This window comes from Nyctibius grandis, chromosome Z, assembly GCF_013368605.1.
Source record: "Nyctibius grandis isolate bNycGra1 chromosome Z, bNycGra1.pri, whole genome shotgun sequence".
In the NCBI taxonomy this organism is placed as follows: Eukaryota; Metazoa; Chordata; class Aves; order Nyctibiiformes; family Nyctibiidae; genus Nyctibius; species Nyctibius grandis.
Window position 1 is genome coordinate 92,000,704 of NC_090695.1, and position 16,554 is coordinate 92,017,257.

The following is a 16,554-nucleotide window of genomic DNA, read 5'->3' on the forward strand; positions in this document are numbered from 1 at the left end:
AGAATGTACAGATGTTCATTTCTTCAAGATTAACTGTTCTCCTGAAAGGTAACTGTGTAAAATTCTTCTCATCAAATCTAACAGAAGTCACAATAAGCCAGACTTGCAAATTAGTAATGTCTTGACTGAATGCATGAAATGGGAATACCTGCATGCAGGATGACTACCTCCTTAAAAAAGATTTCAAAGATTCTTTCTTCCTTCCAACTGTAAGGTGCAATATTCCATCTCCCTATGTCTGATGCTGAAGTCTAGTCTGATGGCACAATGGCAGTTACTTTATTTCTTTCTGCACTGAGAAAATTCAGAATTGTATTTCTTGTCTTTGAATACAGTGTTACTACTACTATTTTCCAATTACTATCCATGTAATGAACATCATCATAACTCATGCTTTTGATTAGAAATAAAAAGTTTATTAAATCTATCATCATAAAATGGAATTTTACATCACTGAAACATTTACATTACTGAAAGAGGAAAGTTACCACAGGAAGATTAAGCTTATTTCTTTCTACAAGTAAACTGAAGATGAGTAATGATGTTTTTCAGAATTTCCATTAACCAATAAAAAGCAATCCAGGAAAAAGGGAATCCACTCTTGCTGAGGAAAGGATGTGATAACCAACAGAGCCTTCCTACTCCTGAATTCTTTGATTATTAAAAAAAAAAAGGGTGAGGAGGGCTAAAGAGTAATTTTCATTTTCATTCACTAGTTCTTGGCATCTGGTTCAAATTGAAATCCATAGAAATACCTGAATATTTAATGAGCCTTTTAGACCACAAAAATATGATGTAAGGGATTCAGTTGTCTTCACTGACTGTCTGTGTAAGGACAAATGTTGTTAACAGATGTGCTCCTGACCCCTTAAAATGAAAAATGACACGATAAATTACTACTTAGTGGAAACTGAATTAAAACAGATACTAAACTATCTGAAGAGAAAACAAAAGGACGAAGTGTATTACCTGAAAATTCAGCAAATAAACACATTTATCATTAAGGAATCAACCCTGACAATAGCAGTTTTTGGAGAAAGCCCAATTTTCCCCTAAAAATAATTTGAACAGACCAGCTATTAGACTATTATTTACATGAATGACAGACTATGAAGTTCTTCCAACACAGAAGATTAGACTTGTGGATATAAAACTGGCAAAACATACTTGTGGTAAAAATAGAGCTACAACTACAGAACAGACTGCAAGAAAGAAAAAAAAGATCAAGCAATCTTTAGAAAACTGTTGATTGAAACCCTTATTAATATGGAGAGAAAAATAAAAGTCATATGTACTTCAAAACAGACAAATGATCAAAGTTCCAGAAAACAAAGTAGACGCGAGAGAACTATTCACATGAGTAGGAAACAGTTTATTGGAGTGTATCCTAAAATTTGCTCAGATTGTAACCTGTCTGGCTACCTGGCATCTTTGTTGGTAAGGAACTACCCAGTATTTAATGATAGTGGCATTGTTACTGTTGAATTACCAAAACCTTTAGAGTACTACTGCTATAGTAGAACTACTATAGCTACGATGAGGAACTATGACTGTACTTCTTTAGTTGATGTTGTACATTTTCAAAAAATCTATTCCTGACCTAGTTAGGTTTATAGCCAGACATGAGACTTATGTCATACACAGGAAAATGAGACAATGAGGTAAAAGGTTTGATTTTAAAAGCTTCTATCACACATCTCACCTGAAGATTGAACAGCTTTGTCCAGTAAGCACCTTGTATGCAGAACTAACAGTTTTATGCCTAGAACACTTGTAGGATCAGGCCCACGAAAAGTCAGTCACTATTTATAATATACACAATATGTATGAAAATTTCAAGTTTTAAGGAATATCTGCCATCATTTCAGAGACATACAACCTTGAAGAAGAAACTATAATTTCAATACTCTTGTACTATGTATCATTAATAAGTCATCCTACTAAAATGGGATTGGAGAGAACATATTTTCCTTGAGAGGGTATTGAATAACACATATTTCAAAGTTACAACAGAGTAAGCTACACATTCAATAATGTAAAATACTGAAAATGTAACTGTTTTTTCGAGTTAATAATTAAGTTATAATAAAGAACATTTTGTCTCACAAGTTTGGAATTGTCTGATTTCACCACGAAGTTCATGTAAAATATCCCAACTGATCACTTATAACTACGACAGACTTTTTTTCATATCTTGCATCACAACATCATTTTTATCTTTGCTATTAATTTGGAGAATTTTAAAACCTCGTACTGCTTCCATTAAGTCAACAGGAATTTTGTTCTGAATTGGTGGGAGAAGGACTGTTCTCCACAGCTCATTCTTCCCTGCTATTAGAATTAGTGATTGGGCTATCTTTTATTTTGCACTAGTATTTTCCTTACAGCAAAAGTATATTAAGTTATATTGAAGTATAGGAAGGAAGGAAAAAAATGGTACTGACAAACAAAAGCAACAAAATAAAGGAATATATTTTGCGTAAAGGTGTAAAACAACACAGACAAAATGAAAGAAAACAATCTGTGATCAATTATAAAATTAGAATTTTTCTCATGAACCAGATTCCCCTCTAATGTAAATTAAGTTTGCTCAGTGCAAATATATTCAAAGCCCACTGTCAGTTCATCTGCATTCAGACTTATTTTAAAACCATCCTCCAATTGCACTTTATAGTCTATAAACATTTCAAAATAAATCTCTTACCAAGGTAATGCTTCTGTTTTATGTAATCATATCCTTTTTATACATTAACTTACTAAACTTGTAACAATGTTTAATTTAAACTATGAAATAGAGAGGAGTATTTTAAAGGTTTGTGATGTTTATGATTTCTAGCTGAGGTAAAACGCTTTATCGCCAGAGCAGCTGTCAGAGCCAAACCTCAGCTCTCAGCAAAATGGGCTGTAATAACCACCTATTAGCAGTGGTGTCAAGAGGTGAGCGCTCCCGACACAGCTTCCTAGACGGTGCTCTGTCCCATGCCAGCCTACAAGAGGAAAATGAAAAACCCGATATTTTCCTGTTGGCTGACCCTTTCCTCCCACAGCTTCCTATCTGAATAAAATTTTGACACCAAAGGTTTTAAAAAATTAAGGAGGGGTGGTGCCTGTGAAAGAAGGAAGGAAGGAAGGAAGAGTGGTCTGTGCCAGCACACTTCTGCTTACCTTTACCGACTGGAGGCTGCGGATATCCCGACTCCCATGGTATCTCACTGAAGATCTTCACTGAGGACTTAAGAAATCCTGCAGATCCTTTGACTCCTAGGGCAGTAAGCAGACAAATCCTTTCTGTTACCAACACAGACAACACACACCAACGCAAAACCCTGCGCCTCATAAGGGGAACGGTCCCATTCATACGCAAGGCTCCTCATGACCCCTGCGGGAAGCACCCATCACCTCTCCGACGCCAGACCGGACCCATGAACAAGGAGCAAGCAAGAATCAGCAGAAAACACGCAGAAAGATCACACGCTTCGGGCTCCTTTTCGGAGACTTCAACCCACCTAGTCCCCCTTCACGATGCGGCTTCAGTCAGCTCGGCCCACGCCTTGCTGTTACCTCCCGCTCTTTTCCCCCCCTTTAGACCCCTCCGAAAGAGCCAGCGGCTCTGCAGACATTTTCTGGCTACCGCAGACCCCAAGAGACAACCCCAACCGACATGAAACTCGACGGCTCCCCTCAGCCTCTCCCGCCATCGCCCTCAGGCTGCTCCCCAGCGGGTGACCCGCAGGCCGGGCTCCTCCCGCTCCCCGACAGCCGCCCTCGCCCCCTTCCCGCCGCGGCCCCCTCTGCCCGCCCCACCGACCCCTGACAACCGCGGGGCAGACGTTTTAGGGGCCTCAAGGTTGCCGGGCCGCGCCGTGCGAAACCTGCAGGGGAGGGAACACCGAAACGGAGAGGCGGGAAGGTGGGGGGGGTGCTTCCCGCTGCGGGCCCGCTCTGCTGCAGGGCACGGCCAGGCAGCTGCCGCCCCCTGAGGGGAAGAGGCAGCACGGCGTTAGCCGGCGACCCTGTGGCGGCGGGGGTGGCGCGCGGGGCCGGCCGGGCTTGCCTTCCCCTCTCCGCCCCTCCGCGGGTCACATGAGAGGGGCGGGCGGCTGGGCCGAGGCGGCGGGTGTCGCCGGGGCTGAGGCAGGGCTGGGCGGAGAGGGACGGGGCAGAGGAGCGCGGCGGCAGAGCGCGGCGGCGGGGGAGAAGAAGGAGGAGAAGCGGCCGCGAGGCGCCGACCAAGCGGAGCGAGCCCCGGGCCTCCCTCAGCCGCGGCCGTTGCGGAGCGCCCAGCCTGCGGCCCCAACATGGACGAAGAGGGCGGCGGAGGTGGCGGCGGTGAGTGGCGGGGCTCGTGCGGGGACGGCGCGGGGGGGACGCGGCCCCTCACCTGGCTGCCGCGGTCGTGAGGCAGGCGGGCTGGCGGCCGGGGCGCCCCGCTCCCGGGGGTGGGGGAGGCGGCTCGCCCGCCTCTGAGGCCGTGACATTTGCTGCTGCTGCTGCTGCCGCCGCGCCCCGCGCCGCGCCTTTCCCCTCCGCGCCGAGCCGCCCGCCGGTACTGTGCCCCCGTCCTGCCCGGCGGCCCCCCGGGCGCCGAGGGGCCAGCGCGAGCGGAGCGACTGTAACTGCGAGCACCGAGCAGCTCCCGGGCGGCCAGCAGCGGGGGAGCGTCCCGGCCGGGGGCTGGCCCTTTCGCTGGCGGCCACAATGGGGGCTCTGTGCCCCGCGGCGGGCGCCCCCGCGCCCGGGAAGGGTCAGGCGGGGGCGGGGGTGAGGGGGGTTTGTGCCGGCTCGGCGCGGTTCGGGCACAGACGGGGGCGGCAAGGCAGGGCGGGCGGCGGGTCCCCGTCCCCCCGCCGCGGTGACAGCCCCGCGACATCGCTGCGCTCCCTGCGTGCGGCTCGTTTGCTGGGGAGAGTAGAAGGGGGGGAAAAAAGTATGTGTCCTGCAGTGTACGAGCAGTGAAAAGAATAATTAAGCTCTGCGAGGGCTCCGTTTGTAATGGAGGCTCGGCGATAATCACGGGGTGGTTCATCCAGTTTAAACAAGGTGAACTGTTTCTAAAGGCAGCGGCGTTCTTGTTGCCAGATACTACTTTTAGAAAATCCGGACTCGTATCTTGGGGGAAGCTTTTATTTTTAATTTTTATCTTTCGGAGACTGGTTGGCGCACCGTCCCAGTTTAAAGCGCTGCAGACTTACAACACGCTTCCCTCCTTTAATTTATAATGTGTTTTGTGAGTGCGTGTGTAAAGCTGCTGCCTGAAATAACCAGTTCCTGTGTATCATCAGCGATAATGGTGGCCGCCGTGGCTGAGGAGCAGCTGATCCTGCCTTGGGGCAGAGGGATTGACTGAATGGGCTGCCCTATATTCTCTGTGTCTGTGACTGTGTCGGTGGTACAGAATGAAGTGATGAGGGTATATCTTAAATAAAATGCTAAACAGACTGTGTTTGAATGCATTGACTTATTTCTAAATAGGTAAAGTAAGGGCTAAACCTTGTATGATTAATAGTTGCACGGTGCTTGCTAATTCTAAATATAATTACCCAGAACTCGGAAATCAAGTGGGTGTGGTGTTTGTTTTGACAACTCGAAAAAAAAATGCTGTGATGAATCAGAAAAATAATTCTTCAAGCAGTTGTCTGGAAATGTGGCCATTTCTCAGCAGGCACTTCTCCTGCTCATTTTGTCAGGGATAGACTTAACTCTTTAAAAAAAAAAAAGTGAAAAAGGAAAACAAAAGACAAAACAAGCCAGTCCTGAGAAGTTATTATTCAAAACAGTTGAACACTGTAATTGTAGAGAGCAGAAAGCTCATTCAACTCAAAATATGTTATTTTCACAATATTATGGACTTGCATCTGTAGTTAAGGGAAATGAGCATGCTTGTTCTAATCCTGTGTAATGTAGTACTTAATCACATATAAGATGTAAACTAGAAAGTGGATGTATTGCTGAATCAATATTTCATAAGATGTTAAGCATTTCAAATTTGGATTTTCATGGGAGGAGGAATACTCAGGACCTCAGGAGGAGATGGTCTATATTTAGCTAAAGGCTGGGTCTATTGGTGAAGTCAGATTTTCACCTGCCTTGCAAGTGAAACTAGTCTTTTATTTGTAACTTCGTATTGCATTAATAAACATGTTGCTTTTTGGGTCACATTACAGTATAGTTTATGTTCCTCCTTACTTCAGTGTAAACCAGTTGTAGACTAACGAAACTGGAAATTTTTTTTGCAATCAGTGTATTTGACGTTTTACACTGGCTTCTTGCGAGTATTGCACTTTTTTCTTGAATAGAGATCCGGTTTGGCTTTTTCTTATGGACAGCTGTCAATTTGGAACACCAGGATTAGTTAGGTCATTTCCAGCTACTGAATTGGTATTTTGAATTGAAATTTTTTTTTTTTTTTAAACAATAGAAAGCATGTGGAAAGTGTGGATTTGACAGCCAATTTTAAAATCCTTCATTGCCACTGAGTAGTGAGAGTCATGGGGTACCAAGGGAGTCTGACCAGGGCAGTCTAGTGTTTTGAACCTCTGCAGGACATTTGCAGTCCTCAAAAAATTGACATTATTGAGTGGGAAACTCATAGAGGTGACCATATCACTGTGCACAGGTGCTTTAGGAAGTATGCAAAATTATTTGAGGACTGCACAGAATTACCCTAATTAGAGACTTGAACTAGATAAGCATCTGAATATCTAGGACATTAAGCTGTGATTCAGAAGGTAAACTGCTATTCCCAGTTCAGCTCTGCCTGCTGCCCTGCTCTTCAGTTTAATTTGCATCCTATGCTTCAGTTCCTTTATTTGTCAAATGGGGTCAGTTGTTTTACCACCTCTGGTAAAAACTGTGAATGAAAACAGAGCTATGTGAAGTTAGGATTTATTATTTCAGAAGCACTTGATGGAAGAGAAATGTTAATTAAGGGAATTGTTCTTAGTACTGCTTTCTCTTTTGTGTGCGGAGCCCTGAATAGGGGCATGCGTTTCTGTTATACAACCCACTTACGCACAAGCCTCCCATTGATTTCAGCAGAGGCTCTGTGCATGGATTATTGATGCGATATGATCCGAGTCAGTTGGTGTTTGCCTCAACCTTCTTTTGTGTTCTCATTAAAATATCTCTCTGGTTCACTTAATCCAGGAAATTTCTCCTCCTCCCTCTCCTCACTTGGTTTGAAATCACATCTTTTGTGATTTGACTGAGGCCTTTCTTACATGCTTACTGTTAATGTGCTGGCGGTACCAGTGAACTGAGATCCTCACGTTGAATAGTGCTGTTGACTGCAGGTGGTGTGGTTGTGTACTGCTACACAGCAAAAAAGTCAGTGCTGGAGGTGCAGAATAGTACTTCTCTTTGTTTTTTCGGATTTGAGTCTAGTCATGCAGCGGCTTCGGAGTCCCCCAAATTCAACTCTGTGCCATTCCTCTTGGAAAAGACTGCAAGACTGAGTACTTACCAACTTACGTTATGTGTGTTTGTTTTAAGCTGTCTCTACAAAGGGCTCTAAGCAGACATGCCAAAAGGTTAAAATCCTGCTGCTGCTTGACAAATAGACCAAATTATAGCACTAATTATGGCATCCTAACTAATTATGTTTCCCTGCAGTTTCCCAAACTCTGTGCTTTATTTCTGAATTTTGAAGCTTTTTTGGGAGAGAGCAGTTCAGTTGCCAAGCTCTGTTAGTTGTTGGCCGTACTTGCCAGCAATGGTGCCAGGTAGCACGTTGATTCTGTTATGTAGACAGCCGTTCACGAGGAACTAGACCGAGAGACCAGATCGGCTCGCAGAGGTCTCAGAAGAATGGGTTTGCTGCCAAACCAGATTTAGCAAGATGACTTCTGTTCTTCTGCAGGGAAAGACAGTTATCCATTTATAGGTAAAAGCTGTTAAATGTAACAAAACCCACCAATTTTTCTGATTCAGTATGTATGTGTATCTCTAACTTTTAGATATGAGCAGCCTGGTCTGTTCTTTTCACACTTGTAGTATCTTTCAAAGATAGACGTTAAAGGTAGAAGAGTCCACGTGGCCTCTTCATGGTTATCAACATTTGCTCTGCGTTTAAGGCTAGATTTGCATGTTTTGTTTAAAATAAAAGAAACTCATAAAACAAGAAATGTATTTTGACACAGAAGAATGTTAAATATGTTTTACTCCCTTCTCATCAAAGTGGATAACTTGTACTGGTAGTTTTAAAAAGTTGTCCCAAAAGTTCTTTAGAGGAGGGCTTGTAGTTTTAAATAGCACTCTAGGGAAATGCCAAGAATATAAAAATGCACCTGGGTGTTAGACTAACCACCCAGATTGATTCTAGGGAGAGAAAAAGAGCAGATACAGAGATAGAACACAAAAAACCTAAATAACATAAATATGACTTCTATGAGCCAGCAGAGCTTCACCCTAAGTTTCTTTTCGCTAAACAAATATTTCTTCATGCTAAACTAATCTCACATTTATACAGATTACCTGTCAGCTCAGTAGTATCTTATTTTTTAGCCCCAAAAACATTTAATCTGTTATCACTCTAATAAAAAATACCATGGTAAGATATTAATAATTGTGTTGTAAGTGTTAGTTATTTCTGGTGGTATCAGAAAATGGGCTTGTTAATTGCAGTAACACATTAAGTTTTTTCTTAGCCTAATGTTTGATATTTTTAACTGTGACTTGGAAGAAAACATTAAATTTTTGCTGATAAAATTTCCAGTGGTTGTCGGTTGCCAAACTTGCTGTATTGTTACATAATGGTATTTGGCGACTTGTGCTCAGCGATGTGAGCGTGCCATGGATTTAGTGGAGCAGTATGCCTACAACACAGCATCTGTGTGTGCTGTTACACCTAGGAAAGAAAGCTGCCGGATTTACTTACAGGAACAGAAGTGTACTTTGCAGAACGAAGTCTGGGAGTCATAGTAATAGCCACGTGACAGTGGGCTCCCCGTGTGCTGCTGTTACTGAATGGATATTGCAATCTTTTAATATCACTGGAGTTACAAGAGCTTTTACCAGTTGAGGGGCTGCAGATCTTGAGGCAACACACTGTTTTCCAAGGTACGTCTGCAGTTCACATCGGATGTCTCAATCCCATCATATTTATTGCCTTTCCTTCTTTCTTTACAGGATTTTGAACACTTTTCCAAGGGAAAACGAATGAAATACGTCATGGCTTTCCTCTTGTTTCTTCTGCTTGCCATCTTTTTGTCCTATAAGTCTCTCCTCTCCTAGTACAACAGAAAGGTTTTAAAAGCTTTAAACTGTTTCGCTTATACTGTAGCTCCATCTTATCTGCTGCTGTCTTTTGCTAGCTTCCTTTCCCTCCCAATGCAAACATGCTTTAGTCTGTTTCTTTTACACTGTATCTTTGGCTCCATCTACTTTTTGAACTACCACTCCATCTCCTTTTCATGTTGAAAGTCATTGAATGAGCCGTTTGCAGTCACTGTCTGAAGGGTGTCTCCTCCACGTTCACCCTAGGCCCTTTCCACACTAGTCCTGACCCCTTGTACTCGGTACATTCCCTTCCTACTCTTTGTCCTGCCAGCTGCCTCCAGTACTGTTGACTGTACTTTTCTTTTTGAAATCTTGCTCTTTCTTGGCTTCTTTGACTGGTCTCTCCTCGTTCCCCTCCTATCTTGTTAATCACTTTTTCATTTTGAAGATGATCTCTCTGCTTCCAATTTTTTGTGAAGGTTTGCAGGACCCTGTGCTTGGTTTAATGCTCTCTTCCTGTCTACATCTTGTTTCTGGGTAATCAAATTTGCAAATAAAAATTGAACTATTGTATTTAAACTGATGACTCACAGCATATACTGTGTGCTCTGGATCCAGTACCATCTGTCCCAGCTAAAATGTTGGCTTGTTTGACATCTTAAGTTTGCGTAATTCTCATCTTAAGCTTAATGAGTCTGAAACAGAGCTCTTAACGTTGTTTCCACCCACTGCCTTTTTTTTATGTTTGTGGACGCACGCTGACATCCTGGGTGGTTATTGACAAGTAAATAGTTAGATGTTATAATTTATTCTTTCTAAAAAAATAGTCTGTAGAAAAGTTGTAATAAAAATGGCAGTAAAAGGGGAATGCAAAAGTACTGGAACACTTTTGCAATTTTGAAGTTATGAAATAAGTTACGTTCTCCTATGCAATATTAATTTTCCTATTTGAATGCACAAGTAGATTTAATCTGGTTATGGAATCACACATTACATTTTCTGTAGACTTCTACATGGGACTAGCCAGTATGTAGGATAGTGTTTTGTGATGACTGAATGAATCTATATGAATTTTTTCCTCCTTTTTAAAGTGAAGTGATAGTTAATAATGTCTGCTTCGCTTTGTCTCCCTATAGTTCATGAGTACTTAAGCATGTATGGAAGGATTGCACTTATTTTAGTGAAGAGTTTGAACACATTGATCGCGTGCTTCATTCACAGAGGATAAAAATAAGTACTTAGCAGCTGGTTTATTAGAAAAACCTGTCAATTTATAGAACTGTAAGGCAAGAATCCCATGGAAGTGAAGAACACATGATATTTTACTTTGATTTATAGAAGCAAAGGAACAATTGTGTGAACAGCCATAATGTTGGCATTTCTGACTTCTTCACTGTGCATTCTTTTAAAGTAATATGTTGTATAGGAAAGGTATGTGACCTAGGTAGTAAAAGTGTATTTAATTATGCCATTTGTATAACTTTTAACATCTAGCAAGTTGTTTTTAATTGCATATGACTTCCTTCTTTTAATTCCAACAATTTCATGGGAAAACTTAGTATTGCAAATTTTTTGGACATCAGTGTTTCCTCTTAGTGGGATAGACACACAAAATCCACTAGAAAACCATGTGTTTTGTGGTCCTCTGAGATTTGCCTGAAGAAGGAAATGGCTTGACCTATTTGGTTGCTATGAAGTAAAAACATTCTTGTTCTTTTTTTTTTTTTTTTTTTTTTGTGAACATCTGTGTCACATTTATTTCATTACTTTCTGAGGTTCTTTAAACCCATTATTTGGTAATATAAAGTGATACATAGCTGCTTCCACAATTTCATTGAAATTCTGATATCTGTGTATACATAGGTATGATGTAAGTGGGTAGGTTTTCCAATAAAAGTTGCCATGTTAATAGGCAAACACAAACATTATCAAATATTTCCTAGAAAAAAAGTATTTGACAAACTCAATAGGATCTCGTGGAGTTAACAGGAAATGTCGCATGCTGGAAGCTTGTGAAATCTAAATCAGAATCTCATCTAGGATATGGAGTACTGAAGATCTTTGATCTAATTTTTCAACAGGTCGGGCTTCTTGGCATGGTTTTACTAATTTTCATGGTTTTACTCATTTTCAGATGTTCTGTTTATTATAAAAAGCAATAGTTACTTTATGCCAGGTATATGGAAGAACTGTGAAACTGATAGGGTTATTTAGCAACTCGATGGAAATTGTACCAACAAGGATAGATTTTACTGCAAGACTATTAACTAATAATCCTTCTGAATTCCATAAGAAAATTCTTCAACAAGAATTGAAGATCAGTTAATTTGTGAAAGTTGAATATGAATTCAAGTCTGGCTTTCACTATCATGTCCTGAGTTGGATTTTGAGGAGCTGCAGCTGTTCTTTGCAGATAGAGGTCCTTAATACAAAAGGAGAAATGGTTGTTGATTTTTAGATGGAAATACCTTCAGTTTCTTAACAAAACAGAAAAGCTGTGTGAAAATGATGAAATGCAAGTCTGCTGACTCTCAGGGTATGGAAGAGACTGAACAATAACTGAGGGAATTAATTTTAGTGTCTCTTCTACCCAGCTGCTGGTTCTCATACAGCTTGTAGGAATATCTACTCCTCAGTCAAATTAGATTGAAATTGGGTGCTGTGCTAGGTGTACTTTGGCAGAAGGAGTCAATGAGTAGGAAAAGAAATGTGTCCAGTCTTTCTTGTGCTCACTCTCGTTCTCACGCATGTGCACGCATAAAAAAAGGCTGAAAAAATTGGTATCTGCGAGTAGGGGAACTGCCTCTTACTGTTTTCTCTAAGAGGAGCTGTGAGATGTAATAATTTAATTAGTCAATCTCTATGTTTTTATACAACCACCTCATTAATAGTCAGTGTAATTTCTAGCATGGAGATGTGGCGCTTTTTTTTTTTTTTTTTGCTATCTGATTCATATTGCAAAATACCATTCAGATTGTTTTCTTGTTTAATTCCAAGTATCCAAGAGTCTTTATTTGCTGTTACATTTTTGCTTTCATGTACTGTAGATATCATGTTCCTTAAAAAGATCCTTGTTTAGCTCATAAGCAGTGTTGTCTGTAGGGTCAAATTCTGACGTAAACAGATCCTGTTGCTTTACTACAAGAGAGGGGGAATTGTCAAAAGGGACGTTTAGTAATTGCATTGGATATTATAAAATAAGGAATTATTGTTGCTTGAAGCAGTATTGCTTATATTCAGTAGTCAGATTCCAAATAAGTTTTTTTTTTTCTTTCTTGCTCATGTAAGTTTGGACTAATGAACTTCCTGCCTAGTCATTCTAATATACCAGGAGGAATTTTCCCACCAGGCTGTGTACTATATCTGAGTACAACTTTGATCACTTGCAAATGCAATTTTTGAATTTGTAAAGCTGCTCCATGTTTTTGTTTCAGTGTCTCATAACTGGTGAGCTAGGGGATGTGGAGGAAAGTTTTCCCAGGAAGATGAGGTGAAACCAAGAGGCTGTAAGAAGAGATGGTGATTCTATTATGGAGAGGCTCCGTTCCTTGGGAAGAACCTTGCAAGTTAAATGCGTTATCTGGCCATGAAACTCCTAACATTTACGGGACAGGGGCTTGGTCCTGCACAGGACCATTTTGAGTCCTTCTTGAGAGGACCAAATGAACCTGACCCCTTTCTTGTACATAGAAAGTGCTCATTTGTTTCTGATTGCCCACACAGGAGCTGCTGTGTACAAACTGTGCAGGCTCGTGATCCATTACAATAGATCTATGGACTATATTGCGTGGGGTAGGTGAATGTGTGTCTATATGTTGTTTTGTGATTTTTCCTCTACTTTTTTCTTATTTTTTGTTCCAATTTTTTAAACTTCTTTTTTCTTTTCTTTCTCCTTTTGACTGAAAGGGTTCTGTTTGGGACCCACCCAAAACAAACACTTAATATTTCAGGAGTGTACCTTCGAGAGCCTCTGTCAGGCTGAAGTAATCCTTGGTTTAGTCTTGCGTTTTGTAACCCCAGTATATACTAATTGAGGAAAACTCATTTTGCCTGTGGTATCCATCACATAAACACCTAAATAGGTAGTCCATATTATGGAAGTATATGTTTATAGTCTCAAAAGTAACTTTTTTATTTTATAGAACTTGCTCTTCTGCAGGTTAGTTTTGACCTACTGTACCACTCTTTTAGTTATTAAAATTATCATATAATGTACTTGCAACATTTTAAAGCAGCATCCAACATTCTTCTGGGGACAAGGAGAATATCTGTACTTGTTTTCCCACCATCTCTTATCATTTGTGCTGCTATTCCTGGATTGCAGTTTGTATAGAAACTGTTTCCTAAGTGGAAGTTGAAACTGGTAGCCCAGGTTAATCAGAGGCGAAGTTTAGAGATGTAACTGTTGTGTCTATGAAGACGTTTGCAGTCACAGAAAGGAGAGATTAAAATGTTTCAGGTATGTAACTAGTTTGTTCTTTGTGTAGGTGTTGCTGATTAATTCTGTAATCTGGGAATCTCAAACTGGGTCTTAAACCTATCTCCCCTTTATTACATGAGGTCAGCCTTTCTAGGCAGCTTGTGACATTTCAGTTTGCTCTAGATGTTTTAACAAGGACAGGTAAATGGAGCATATGGAGTTGATTATTTTTTTGGCTATAGGAAGTGGATTTTTGTGCATTAAATGTAGTAACTTTCTTTTTTTAAATATCTGAGAGGAAGCTTCCCCACCCTTAGTGATTTTTTTTTTTTTTAAAATCAAAATACATGTAGCTCTTTTCACTCTCATTTTGTGCAGTGTAAGTTGGAAAGATTGCAGTGTTCAGTCTTGGTCTTGTACCAATAAATGACATAGTATCACATGAATGTTTTAAAAGATTAGGTGATATTTTATAAGAGCAAACATAAAAAGACGCCTAGTTTTAAGTCCTTCCACTGTGAATTCACTGATATCCAAAGTAAAGAGAGTGCATTATATTATTGTTCTTATTTTGCTGAAAACTTATTTTTCTTTTGTATATTCTACCTGTGTTCTAAGCCTGAAAAAGTAACATGTTATGAAGGGGAAAGGTTGGGTGAAATTGGTAATCCAAATTAAATACAAATAATACTATAAGGTTTATGGAGCCTGTGGGTGGGTGGACTTGGCAGATATATCCGTTGTGGTATGTTAGACTTGAAAGACCATATGGAGATGATTATTTTCTGGCATTTTGTAGTAAAGGTTTTTGAAGAAGGAATTTTTTTGGGTTTTTGTTTTTTTTTTTTTGGAAAAGGGGTGAAAAATAGGAAGAATAACTTGAGTTTGCATTGAGTAGTAAAATAGTTTGTTGTAGTAGCATGTGGAAAAACAACTTATTCAAAGGTAAGCTGCTAAAAGAAGTTCTCCTAATGTTTTCCTATTGGCTCTCTTGTTTTCTGAAGGCAGCCAAAGATCCTGTGCAGCTGGGAGCGATACAGCATCCAGCTGTAACTTTTTTTTATTGTTGTTCAGATGTCCGGTGATGGTCAAATGTAAGTTATTGTGTGGAAATTCAGTAAAGGAAAAGGGTAGGGTGGGAAAAAAGTGACTCTCTATAAAAATATTCCAGTAAAAGCAACAGGAACTAGGAGTATCCATTTCAGAACTCTGCCATAAATCCCATCCTGAAATACTTAAACGCCTTCAGATTTTGCTGTAGACTTTAAGTCATCTAAGAGTTCTTGGTTTATTTTTTAAACAGAAATGAAGTTAGCTGATTGGAGTGGGAAGGTGGCTGTTCTTTGCTAGTCTTTGTTTTGCAGAGCCGAAGTAATATTTTTCTATAGAGTTTGGTTTACCTTTGGTATATTTGGTGCTTCCAACTCTGCAGACGATGCCTTGGATTGAGATTAAACAAAGTAAGTGAGCAATACAGCAGGTATATGGAATGGTGAGAATACTTCATAATGATCAAAATAATGCATCCTTTTTTCTTTCAAAACAGTTTGTTTTTTTTCCTTGTTAAAAAGGACATATTTCTCAAGTTTCTTTATCATTGTAGCTGGTCATCCTGTTTCTTAGTTACTTTAGACCAGGGATGAAATGCACTGTCCTTTAGGTATCTACTTCCTTTCCAAATCTTCCTTCCAAACTTAACTTGCCAATGGAGTCCATCAAATGGTTACCTGAATTTCAGAATTCTTTTACTATCACTCTGAGTCTTTAATTTTGAATGTCATTACTCAATCAGTTTGTAAATATGCTAACTTAATAAGTTTAATAACAATACTATACAAATTAGAAGTCCTAATTGACTGGAAGAGCTAGCTTGAAATAGTGTAAGTTATTTCCATTACTAGTGACAGTGAAAGGAATTTTAATACATAACTACTGTCGCAAGCATAATCCTGGACAGCATTAGTGCATTCCTTTCCATGCGCCTTAATTGGTTGTTGATATTAATTATTTTATTGGGAGGAAAAAAGAAAAGAAAAAAAGAAAAGAAAAGAAAAAAAGGAGAAAGATTTGTGGTCAGTCTGTTGGCTGCCGGACAGCCTGGAGTTTTGCCCCCCAGTGCTAGAACGTAACAGCAACAACGATTTATTTTCCTTCCTGAGCTAGTAGGAGCTGATCTGTGACTTCAAAGTGGAAGTGAAATGTGGACGAAACAGCGTGCTTTGAAGGGAAGACTCTTCTAATGTAAATCAATTACAATGCTAAAATATCTATGACGTCCATGCAGCAATGTAAAATGTAATAACTTTTGGAGTTCTTGAGCATGGTCACCAATGCCAGTTGTAAGAAAGAGGAAGTTTTGTTTCGGTGGCAGGACTGCTGCAGTCTATGACAATTAACAGTTGATACTGTTTGCATGGTGACTCAATTAATTCACTGTCAATGTGTTTTGTAAACCTGCAACCAATTTTTTTTTTTCATTGGCGTGTGTTTCTTCTTCTGTTTGATTAAGCAAATGATGACACTTACTTTGGTCTATTACTGCATTGGGTGATGTATATTGTGTACCTGTCTTTCGCCTTTGGTCAGATTGTTTCATCTCCCAAACACTCTTGTATTTTATCTTCTTTTTTTAATATAGTATTATAAATTAATACAAGGCAAATAATTTGCTTTCCCTCTTTTTTTTTTTAACATTGCAGTGATTAAATAAGCAGTACTACTTCTTTTTATCCTTGTTTTGCAAGGATGGTCGTCAAAGTTCTTTTCTCCCAATTTTTAAGGGTTATGATCCATATCTGAATTGTGAAGAGCCTAAAGAAACTTCAGTTTAATTGTCTTCTTGAAGTGCAGGTCAACTTACAGTGCACTTTGCAAAATTGGTTGTATGTAGACTCTGCCAATGTCAAAGATCATTAAAA

The 16,554-nt window shown here is 40.1% G+C and overlaps 1 protein-coding gene and 1 long non-coding RNA gene across 2 annotated transcripts in view; one reads left to right on the forward strand and one right to left on the reverse strand.

Annotated features, from left to right (window-relative positions):
- Positions 1 to 394: 394 nt before the first annotated feature.
- LOC137676082 (uncharacterized) lies at positions 395 to 4,035 on the reverse strand. The gene is made up of 3 exons (XR_011050049.1): positions 3,809 to 4,035; positions 3,166 to 3,261; positions 395 to 2,987 (listed from the first exon to the last, which is right to left on the reverse strand). It is a non-coding gene; the product is annotated as an uncharacterized lncRNA (long non-coding RNA).
- A 66-nt stretch (positions 4,036 to 4,101) lies between these two features.
- CYTH3 (cytohesin 3) overlaps positions 4,102 to 16,554 on the forward strand; it is a 52,513-nt gene continuing 40,060 nt past the window's right edge. The window contains exon 1 of the mRNA XM_068422613.1: positions 4,102 to 4,329. Coding sequence (XP_068278714.1) covers positions 4,299 to 4,329 — 31 coding nt within the window. The 5' untranslated portion in view covers positions 4,102 to 4,298. The remainder of the gene's footprint in view (positions 4,330 to 16,554) is intronic.